Source organism: Brienomyrus brachyistius, chromosome 22 (assembly GCF_023856365.1).
Source record: "Brienomyrus brachyistius isolate T26 chromosome 22, BBRACH_0.4, whole genome shotgun sequence".
In the NCBI taxonomy this organism is placed as follows: Eukaryota; Metazoa; Chordata; class Actinopteri; order Osteoglossiformes; family Mormyridae; genus Brienomyrus; species Brienomyrus brachyistius.
Window position 1 is genome coordinate 7,724,360 of NC_064554.1, and position 12,154 is coordinate 7,736,513.

The 12,154-nt window shown below is 41.4% G+C and overlaps 1 protein-coding gene across 1 annotated transcript in view; it reads right to left on the reverse strand.

Annotated features, from left to right (window-relative positions):
* Positions 1-84: 84 nt before the first annotated feature.
* gna12a (guanine nucleotide binding protein (G protein) alpha 12a) overlaps positions 85-12,154 on the reverse strand; it is a 36,115-nt gene continuing 24,045 nt past the window's right edge. Inside the window, exons 3-4 of the mRNA XM_048990288.1 lie at positions 4,370-4,420; positions 85-3,129 (exon numbers count right to left, since the gene is read on the reverse strand). Coding sequence (XP_048846245.1) covers positions 2,560-3,129; positions 4,370-4,420 — 621 coding nt within the window. The 3' untranslated portion in view covers positions 85-2,559. The remainder of the gene's footprint in view (positions 3,130-4,369; positions 4,421-12,154) is intronic.

Sequence of the window (12,154 nt, forward strand, 5' to 3'; positions counted from 1 at the left end):
CCATTTCAGAAAATTATTAACAGGGCCATGATTCGTCTGGAAATTGTGTTTAGTCTCTTTATATTTCATGCTCAGAATAAATAATTCAATAGGTAATTAGATTTTATTTTCACTGCATTTAAAAGGCCACACAGTTTCAAACTTATGATCTGAATGAGGATCCTCAGGAGAGTGGCTGGTGAATACCGAATAGGATGGGGAAGGGAGATTGAAGAGCACCCCCTAATGGTCAGATGGATTCATTACAATGTGCACATGTCTCAGGAAGGTGGGGAGGGGTACAAAGGCATGAATGACCCTTCAGAATTACTGGCATAGAGTGCTCGCAAAAGTAGTGGCCCCAGTTTATGGGAAAAAATAATTTCTTCACCCTGGTCCTGATGTGAGTTCTGTGATAGTCTGCTTTTATGAATTGTTCAGACTGAGGGAAAAGAAAATTGCTTCTCCCTTCCTATACACAGAGTTTTCCAGTGAACCAATGAACCCAGGTGATGCTTAAAAACTGTTTAAAACTGTTTAAAAGATCCACCCTGACCTGACAGTTCACCCTACAGGCCATGTATCACCCGCTGAGTGATCACATACATTCTTCTTGCACAGGGAGTCACAGAGGTGGCCCTGCAAAGCACTACACTGAAGCAGGCTAGTTGAAGGCTGATTGGGTGAAAGGCCGTGGGATTCTGGGAGGGGGGCGGAGCTCAATCAACAAGCAATATGCTTGTGCAGACACTTCAACCCCTCAGGTAACCTCAAGCAAGTAAACATGGCCCAATGTATTTGACAGCATTTAGCAGAAGTTCAGATGCAATCTACTACATGGCTGAAATCTCCAGTGAATCTTAATAAGCTAATTTCCACAGTCAATGGTATAGGCTGCTACCAGACAGTGAAAATACCACTGGTAGACAAACTGTAAAATGAGCTGTTAAATGGATGGGAGTCAGCTTTTCACGGCAGGCTTTTAATAGATTTACAATTCACCAAACTACCAGGATAACACAAGAACCTGAACTGGACTTCCTGAGATCAAGCAGACAGAATGCAATGGCAAAACAGTGCTTGTACTGCTGCAGGGTAAAATATATTCTAACTGCATATAAACCAAGAACCAAGATAAACTAAGAAACAAAAACGATCTATGTTTTCCTCAAGGAATGTGTAATTCCACATCTAGTCCAAGAGAAATGTGCGGCTGCCTATTAACTCAATGGGAGTCGGCTGAGTCATGGGAATAGTAATGTTATCCACCCCAGCGTTCTTACTGCATGTATAATAGCCTCGTAGCCATATGCTATTGAGCGTACCTCCCAGAAATTTGATAAATGTAATAAACTCATGCTGTATTTCAGAGGAAAGATGAAATAGCTTACTGCTATTAAATGATTCCTGCTATTAAATGATTCCTACTAAGGTAACAAATCAGGAAACAGCAAAGTCTCTTATGTCCTGGCTGTAAATTGTCAATAAAATCTGCAACCCCCAATTTAATTGTCTCTAAAAGAAAATCAAGTGCTTAAAACCTATATGAGACTCACTGGTCTTTCCATTAATATGAGATTTAGGTAACAATGGACTGCAGTGAACTCGGTATCAGTGTTATGACTAAGTCCACTGCCGTCTTCTTACTTCTTAACACATTAAGCACATAATGACTTGTTTAATTAATACACAGCACAACACACACACACACACAGGATTGTAACTACATCTTTGTGGGGACTCTCCATTAATTTTTATTAGGAAATCTCTAATCCCAATATGACGACCTTAACCCCTAACCAGCCTTAACCTTAACCATAAGTAACCAAACTAATTACGAGCCTTTGATTGCATTCACAGATCTTTGTGGACCTGAAGAATGGTCCCCTCAACGTCAAAGTAACAGGTTTTATCACATTGTGGGGGATGTTTGGTCCCCACAATGCAATATAATCCTACTTCACACACACACACACACACACACACACACACTAGGACCAAGGGTGGTGTGATTTTCTTTAAACAATCAACAGGGCCCTTGACTATATTTATATAGTTTATCTAAGTTCCAGCCCGTAACTAATAAGTGCACGTGGTCATTCAACCCACTGAGATACTTTCTGAGTAAATACCTTACAAAGTGTCTAGCTAATTTCAGAGGGTGTATACCAAAAGACAAAACTGCCCCTCATTTACAGTGTTTTTAAAATGTACCATTGATATTTCTTTTATTTTTTTGCAAGGGATGCAGCTGAAATAAAGTCAAAATCAAAGTGTGTTCCAAGCTTGCAGCCAGCTAGGACCATGCAGAGGAGATGGATCGTCAGTGGGAGGTGCATCTGAAAGAATATTACCATGTTGGCCCACTTCAGACTATTTCACCACCGTAAATTATTTTGTAACTTTCTCTATTATCTTAATTCCCACTATAAAATTAGGGCAAACTCCATGAAAGGTTCTGTAAGCTTGAAAAGTCACGGAAGTACAGATTTCAAAGCAGAAAGTCCACTGTCTCTGATCCCATGGTATCCTTGGTTCTATTACCAGGTGTTGGTCTCAGATTCCTGTCCCAGCAGTCTTTTACTGTAGCATGATTATATTAATGTTCTGCTGCAGGATGGTGTCCTTGACCGCACGGAACACAAATCTGACGTTCTCCGTGTCAATGGCAGTGGTGAAGTGATGGAAGAGAGGCCGGCTGCGGTTCCGCCTCCGTCGGGTGAAGCTCTGTACTAGATAGTCCTGAACATGCTTCAGGCACCGTGGGTCACCCCTAAAATCGGGGAAGTACTTGCTGATGTTCACCTTCTGCACCTTCTCCACCAGAAGGTCCATCTTGTTCAGGAAAAGGATGATAGAGACATTGAAGAAGAGCTTGTTGTTGACAATAGTCTCAAAGATATTCATGGATTCCACTAGCCGGTTGGTATGGCGGTCCTCCATCAGGACCTGATCGTACTCGCTGGAGGACACCATGAAGAGAATGGAGGTGATTCCATCGAAACACTCGAACCACTTTTGGCGCTGGGAGCGCTGTCCCCCCACATCCACCATCATGAAGGGGATATTCTTGATGACAAAGTCATGCTGTACGATCCCCTTGGTGGCTTTCCGTGCAAGAAGGATGTCCTGTCTGCTTGGGAGATAGCTCTGCAAGGCAAAGACAAAAGGAATTTCCTTTTAGCAAATTCTTCAAAAAATTTTTGAAAGTTTTTGTAGTCATGCAAGAATAGGTATCATGCAAGCAATCAGAATGATCAAACTGACACAGCAGGAGTTTCTGCTTTAAATATACCTAAAATGATCAAAATATATACAGTGAAGCTGGCAGAAAGGAGATACACTGCTTCTCCAAACAGTTTCCAACACAGCGCAGACTGGGTCCAAATTCTTCACCAGAACTTGTTGACTTATAGGTTTTTACAAGGCTTCCATGGAACGGATCCCATTGCTGAAATTTCTTCCTGCCACTTGGGATATTGCCAATGTTACTGACACACTCTGCTTTCAGTCACATTAACCAAACTAGAAACTAAACTAACATGTCACACAGTAAAGAACTTTCCCTCTGAAGCGATCTTCTGCTATCACGAAGACAAACCATCATTATGCACAAAACAAAGAATAAAGACTAAAGTATATTTTGAAATACAGGCTAAGAAAGCCCCGAACAGCTGGTGACAGTTTGAGAAACCCAGTGTTGCTGTGAGTAAGACAGAGTCAACCAACTTTAAAGGCCAGGTCTTCATATTTCCAATAGTTTCTGTACTCTCTGTCCAGGCTCCGGAGAAAGAAGGGCAGAGAGCTCCCCCACTGGGCCAGGGACAACACAAGTTCAGACAAGGAGGATTTGGGTTGCCCGGGCCTGATTGCTGATGACCACAGAATCAGCATATTAGAAGAATACAGGCTGGCTCTGATCCGGGAACACGATGTCTCTCTTTTATATGGGAACACAGCAACTTTGAACACATGTATGCAATGATAGGTGCATGTGATGAGAACAACTGTTAAAATGTTTAGAGACCTAGAATTGCTTAAATGACAGTTTTACATTACCCATCTGTATAGTTAATCATTTCACAGAGTGAACATCCCCTTGAACTTTCTTAGCCTAGATGTTGAGTCTTTATTCTCCCTGCTGAATATCTGAATCACATGATGTTGTATTTGGGTACTCTGGCTTCACACAATACTTTTTAGATCAACACAGTTTATGGATATGTTTCTCCAAAAGGGAAATGCTAACTGAATAGCGTTACTTGCTTTTTTCTTTCTGCTTCATGGCTCCGGTGTGACTAGCATTATGAGTAAGGACAGATGTACAGGATAAACAATGTACACCGAATTCAGAAAAGAAAGAAATTTTGGAAAAGTTACAATGACTCACCAGTTGCCCAATGCGATCCAAGTTGTCCAAGAAATATTTAACTGCTTCCCCCTTGGAGATAAAAACAAAAGGCATTAGGAAATGCTTTCTCAAACAGCTAGCTATTACTGCTGCATGATTTGTGGTTTTCTGGTTAAACAGGATATAAGATTGCTCAGTTTGGCTGTGCTGAAGGATGGGGCTTAAGACTTTGAGAAGCCATCTGCGAAATGTCCAATATCCAGACTACAATTAATGATATACCTAACAGCAACTGTGTCAGGGTTGTTTACTATAATACCGAACCCTTTCAGCACCTTTCTGTTTTTGAGGGTTCAAAACTGAGTGTTTCATCACTAACCCAAGACCTTTAAGGGGGTATGTAACCAACCAGGATGCCATCCAGCATGTCATTGTATCAGAGGTCTTGAGCAGCAGTTGACCATGGAGGGTGGGGTGGGGGGTAGGGGGCGGTCATTTGGCCGACACTGTGCACACTAGCAAGATGCCACCAAAAGAACCCAATCGTCACATCTGGTGATAAAGCAGAATATGGCCTTAAAGAAGCACCGCATCCTGCCTGTGGGAAAGTCTAGCCATCAAGCAAGAAAAAAAGGTGTGTGTGGGAGGGGGGGTCTTCATGTAAACATCAACACTAAGCATGACCCTGATGCTCCATGAGAGCACATTACAGAACACTTTAAACTGTGATAAACATCGGCAGATAAAATATATTCCAGTAAGGTACAACAGAAATCTGTTTTTCAGACTTTCTTGCAGATATGTATATATATATATATATATATCTCCATATCCACACCACTCACCTAAAACAGGGTTGCTGTGGCCCCTTTATTAGTGAACCGCAGAGACAAGTTATGAGAATTGGTCATTTCACTGCTATTCGACTGGCCTTGTTATGCTGACTGAAAGTGCAGTTCTGGGAGAAGCGGGGCAAACAGTGGCCATGACTGCATCCGCGTGTGTCTGGAAAAGCCCCCGGGCAGGAAACAGCTGCGGGTCAGCCAGGCGGCGCTGAGCCCGGTTTACAAGCACACCCCCCCACGGCCCCGCCCCGCCCACACACACATACACACACACACACACACTACAACAACCATTATCACAAGCTGTAGGCCAAATAAATGATGCTAAACAGGGAGACACCAGCTATCAGGCTGCCGGAAACCAACAAGAATGCTGGATTTTCCCCTCCAAATATAAACAGGAGTTTTAAGTGCATTTGCTACTGGCCACTAATTCCACATCAGCTTTGTTTCAGCTTTCAACAGCATTGATGGATATTTCCTATATATTGAAACGCAGCAGAATAATAACAGGATATTTCATAAGAACTAAGCCGATATGGTTTCCTGTCCTTGATGTTTTAGCCCAAGAAAGTTATTAGCTAAAGAAACGTGTATGGCTTGTGGTCAGGTGGTGATCCGGCAGGCAGCCATCTTAGCTGACAGCTGGATGAATGGTGGCTGATGTTTCTCCTGGTCTGACCACCACTACAGTCCACATACCCATGATTCAACTCTGAGGCATCCACTCCATGACCAGATGCTTGGCCATGGAGTGTGTGGCACTTTTATATGACTCGGTACCTGATAGTTATAACTCTAGTTGCTACATGCAGGCTTGTTACACTCATTGGATCCTCACATAAATTGCCACGAAGAGAAGTGTTATCACACCATAAGTGTGGACACATTTTCAGCCTTTATTCTGAATGGACTGTCTCTGTGCTGTCGATTAATCTCATTTCACACTACAGTAGTCCCACCATTTACGTGGGAGATATGTTCCAGGACCACAGATAATGGTGATCAATCCACGGACCCCATATAAAACATGGTTTTCATGTACATACATACGGTAAAATTTGATAAATTATGCATAGTAAGGCATTACAAACATTAAGTACAGTAATAATAAAGTACATTGTACATTATTATACAGTGCTGAGCAGTACTATACTCTCTCAAATGAAAGAAATGCTGATGTTTTATTCTAATTCTCAAGATACAACAATGCAATGAAATGATATATATTGAATGATGACAAAGCAATAAAAATCATGCTTTTTATAAATTTTTATAATACAGTCACTGAGTGCGGCAATGATTGCGATCAACGAGAATGCTAGACTGGATGAGAGTTCTGCTGGGAAGCGTGGGTAGAGGGACAAAGGGAGATGAGTTATGTACTGGGCGTGACTAGGCTGGCGGATTTAGTAAATTAGTTTAATGATTATTTTACTCGGGTGTTCACTATAGAGAACACAAATAACTTGCCACCATTAGGTACAAATACAGTGTTGTCTATGACCAATATATGTATAACTGAGGCTGATGTGGTACAAAGCCTTGCTAAGCTCAAAATAAATAAATCACAGGGCCCTGATGGCATCTTACCTATAGTTTTAAAAGAGATGAGAGATATTATTAGCGAACCTTTAACTTTAATATTCCAGAAATCCTTATCTACTGGTGTGGTTGGAAGCATGCGACAGTGATATAATACCCAGATTCAAAAAAGAGGATAGAAGTAATCCAGCAAACTACAGGCCAATCAGTTTAACTTGCATAACTGTAAAAGTAATGGAAGCTATAATCCAAGTGAAAATGGTAGATTATCTGGATAATAACATTCTGTGGGATAGCCAACATGGATTTAGGAGAGGTAGATCCTGTTTGACTAATCTACTTGAGTTCATTGAGGAAACTACAAGAGAAATTGATCACAAAAAGGCCAACAATGTGATCTACTTAGATTTCCTGAAGGCCTTTGATGTTGTCCCCCACAAATGGCTCTTGCTTAAGCTCAAAGATGCAGGGATTTTAGGAACTGTAGCAGCTTGGATCGAAAACTGGTTAACAGACAGGAAGCAGCGGGTAGTTATTAGAGGCACAATGTCACAGTGGGCCTGCGTTCATAGTGGGGTACCACAGGGTTCAATTTTAGGACCACTATTGTTCATAATTTACGTTAATGATTTTGACACCAATACATACAGTGAACTGGTTACATTTGCAGACGACACCAAGGTGGGTGGTGTAGCAGATACTGATTTAGCAGCAGAGAGGCTACAACGGGCTCTTGATTTAATTAGCGACTAGGCTGATACCTGGCATATGAAATTTAACATAGATAAATGTAAGGTAAAACATGTAGGGAGCAGAAATATAAAGTACAGATATTTTATGGGTTCCACTGAAATAAAGGTAGTTGGTTATAAGAAAGACCTTGGTGTGTATGTTGATGCTTCCATGTCCCACTCTCGGAAATTAGCGGGAGAACATTTTAAAATGAATTTGAGAAAACACTTCTTTACACAGCGTGTAGTTAGAGTATGGAATAGTCTTCCTCTTAGTGTAGCACAAGCTAAAACCCTGGGTTCCTGTAATTCAGACATAGATAAGATTCTAACAACTCTGAGCTATTAGTCAAGTTCTCCCCAAACGAGCTTGATGGGCCGAATGGCCTCCTCTCGTTTGTAAATTTCTTATTGTTAGAGAAATATGTACTTTTTTTATTGTCATTTTGCTAGATGCCATTTCTTAGAATGAAGTCTATCACAGCTGTCCATGTTGTTCTGTGTTCAGAGACTGGTTGGTTTCCAGCGTATCTTTAGAAGAAGATAACCCTAACGCTTATGTTCTTATTTTCTTATTTCACTGTGTTACAGCCTGTATCTGAAACTTACGAACTGTTTATTTCTGGACTTTTCCTATTTTTTATTACTTTTTTAAACCGAAGATACAGGTATCTCACTTTATGTGCAATCTTGCAAGGAAATGATCGTCCCTTAATGGAAGATAAACTGAGCAACAACCGTAAAAGAACCGTAAAAGTGCAGAAACATGTGAATAAACCCACCCTCCCAAAATAAAAATGACACCCGCCTGGCTTCTCCAACAGTGAATGTATTCTCAGGTTCTGGCACCAGCTGTAAAATACTCCAGATGGAAAACAGCGTGATTGGATGGTGGAATGGGGTGACTGGGATCAGGCGATTCAGACTGCGTGCAAAGGAATGGTTTTGCTCTGTAACTTTAACGGGCCAAGCCTGTAAAGTCACATGGGATGGGCCATTACTCCCAACCTGCCCACCTCTCTACCAGTCAACAAACTTACTTCATATTAACTACAGTTAGCTATAGGTATGCATACATACATTTTTGAGCAAAATATACATATAGAGGAATTTGTGCCTTGATCACACCACTTTACCAGCACATCTGCACCTTTCCGGAGTTTCACAGGATATAACTAGAGACCCAAGGAATTCCTCAGGCATTTCATTTGGGCTGACATGGGTTCGAAAAAAATGTCTCTATTAGGTACTGGTGAATAGAGGTCAAACTCTAGTATACATGGGAGAGCCATAAGGAGAAAAGAGGCTGCATAAGAGGAGCTCAGACACTGCTGTCACTGTGAAACGGCAACATAGGAGCTCGACCCAAGCAGCAATTAGACTATCAGGAGTTGAGCAATGAATGGATTTAGCAAAGAATTAATAGGGGTAACAGGAAAGTGTGGTTCCAGGAAGAGTTAGCAAGGGTTCCTCACATTTACTGGCAGCAATGGTGTCTGTGGTGATTTCCAAAGAGATAATGAGGTCTGGGACTGAATCCCAGAAGACAGAAGCCCTCGAGGGTTGTGGGAGTCGGGGGAGTTACAGCACAACAAACATTTCAGAACCTGGCAGCGTAAACGTGTTGGTGCTTGTCATGAGTACACTAGTTAGTCAGAGGAAAACGAGAAGAAAATCTGTGAGCTGTGACCTTTTGGGCTAGTGGTGTACCTCTATGAAAAGCTTCCAAGAAACTGGCACAAAGGAGGAATTATTCCATTAATTGGTGTAAAGTTGCTCTGCAGGATTAATATATGCCCAAAGGTCTACATCTGTAACCAAACCATCCTGCAGGTCTGACGTTCACTGCAATCACAAGTTCCATTCATGTCCCTCCACATGTGAGTTTCCAGCTCGAATGCCCTCCCTTCTACCTCAGCCCATCCTCACGGAACTGGCGATGAGTCAGTATTAGTAGTAAGTCAGTACTGCGCAAATAAAGTGTCTCTGTAATCTCATGATAGATGATAGCATGGTTTAGGTTACTGAAAAAAGGTCACTCATTAAAGAAATTCCAAAATTTGGCCACAAGGTGGCATTTAGCTGCTGTCCCTCCTAACTACAAACCAAACTACAAGCAAGAGTTGAGAAGAGAACAAGCAAGAACCATCAATTAACTATTGTGTGATTATACGATAATAATAATAATTATCACAAATCAATTTGTACCTCAGTATAGTAATTTGTTTATAAACTTGTGAAAAAAACAAGGGTTTTACAGTTTTTTCCAATCATCTTAACGCGTGTCTCAATACCATGTCCACTTTGTCAAAACACTCAACACATGCACCATACCATTGGACTATGAGAGCTAAACTATGTATATGTTTACATTGCTTTGACACAATGCGCATTCAATCACCACTCCCCCAACATTTCATGAATCCTTCTTTCAGTCAGTGTCCGCCACCAGCAAAACTACAACTACAGCAGATTTGTCAGACGTTTATATAATCTGTTCAAAACAGTTAACTTTCAGGTCCCTAACCCTAATGAAATTTAGGGCACTGTAAATTGAAATATGTTGCATTTTGACAGACACTGGACACTGTGCACTTGCACTAACACAAATGATTATTTTTTTAGCAGAAATTTCATAATCTTGTTTTTGTTGCTGCTTTGTTACCATCTATACAAACGAGGCCATGAAGTCTCCCTTTTCCTTTTTGCAATGCAACACAATGTATCCTGTGCAAAAACAGTGGGTATGGCGACACATATATCACAATAAAACATTTACATTTATTCATTTAGCAGATACTTTTATCCAAAGCGATTTACAGTGAAGTACTGTAACTACAGGGACAGTCCTTCTGGAGCAAGTTGGGGTCAAGTGCCTTGCTCAGTGGCACAATGGTTACACCCCCTGGGCGTGAACTCACAATCTTCCGGTGTTCCTAATGGGAGCTGGGAGATCTCTAACCACTAGACCACCACCATCCTCCTAGATCGCCACCAAGCATTTTACAATCCCTGAAGCTGGAAAGCTGAATGAAAACACACACCTGCCTGTAATTTCAGCTAAGCACCTATCTAGGAATTTGTGTAGTTAGTGCCAATTTGCCATATGTACAAAAGGGGCCATCTTTGGATTGGCATTTTCCATTGCCGTTCTTCTTTAGCTAGTGAAAATGGATGCAAAAGGCAGAGGAAGAGCAAGAAGACATCAACGGAGAGGAAGTACCACGGTTACTGATGAAATCAGAGCCACAGTAATTGACCATGTTGTAAATTATGGTCTGTCCCTTAGGGAAGCAGGGCTAAGAGTTCAACCCCACCTGTCTAGATCCACAGTGGCATCAATTGTCAGGATATTCAGGCAAAGCAACAGGTACTATACACTATTTAGAGCATTCTGACTGAAGGCATTTGATTGATGTGTATATTACTGTACTGGTGTGATTTGAGGAAAGTCTCTGGGAAAAAAACTGATGCATCGGTGGACGTTTGTCTTTACTGTAACCCACTACTGTAGGATCCAACATTTACCTCCCACAGGAGGGAGAGGAAGAATTGACCAGTATTGGTGATTGTGTGGGACAATGTGGCCTCTCATCATTCCTGCCAAGTAACAGAATGGTTTACTGCCCATCCCAGGATGATGTAATTTATTCTTGCCACCATACTCTCCATTCCTCAACCCCATTGAAGAACTTTTTTTCTGCATGGAGATGGAAGGTACTGTATATGACCATTGGTCACATGATCAGATGTCGCTTTTAGATGCAGTGGCTGCTGGGTGTATGGACATCCATGTGAAGGACATCCAGAGCTGGATAAGGCACTCAAAGTGATTTTTTCCTTGGTGTATTGCTAGAGAAAATATTCGGTGTAATGTCGATTTATGGCCAAATGCAAAGGATTGCTTTTTTTGGTATTGAATGTAACGTACTTTCAGTAGGTGGTTGAATTTTTGATGTTTTTTGCGCAGCTGAATTTATTGACCGTATTATTTGTTTGTATTACATTGCTTACTGTAAGAAATGTAATACATGTTTATTTTATTTTGCAATAAACATTGTGTGAAAATATAGGATACAACACATTATATATATACTGAACAAAAATATAAACGCAACACTCTTGTTTCTGCTCCCATTTTTCATGAGATGGACTTAAAGACCTACAATTCATTCCAGATACACAATATTACCATTTCTCTCAAACATTTCTCACAAATCAGTCTAAATGTGTGATAGTGAGCACTTCTGCTTTGCTGAGATAATCCATCCCACCTCACAGGTGTGCCACATCAAGATGCTGATCTGACATCATGGGTAGTGCACAGGTGTACCTTATACTGCCCACAATAAAAGGCCACCCTGGAATGTGCAGTTTTTTGCTTTATTGGGGGTCTGGGGACTCAGAACCGGTCAGTATCTGGTGTGACCACCATTTGCCTCATGCAATGCAACACATCTTCTTTAGAGTTTATCAGATTGTCAATTGTGGCCTGTGGAATGTTGGTCCACTCCTCTTCAATGGCTGTGTGAAGTTGTTGGATATTAGTGGGAACTGGTACACGCTGTCGTATACGCCGGTCAAGCACATCCCAAACATGCTCAACGGGTGACATGTCCGGTGAGTATGCTGGCCATGCAAGAACTGGGACATTTTCAGCTTCCAAGAACTGTGTACAGATCCTTGCAACATGGGGCCGTGCA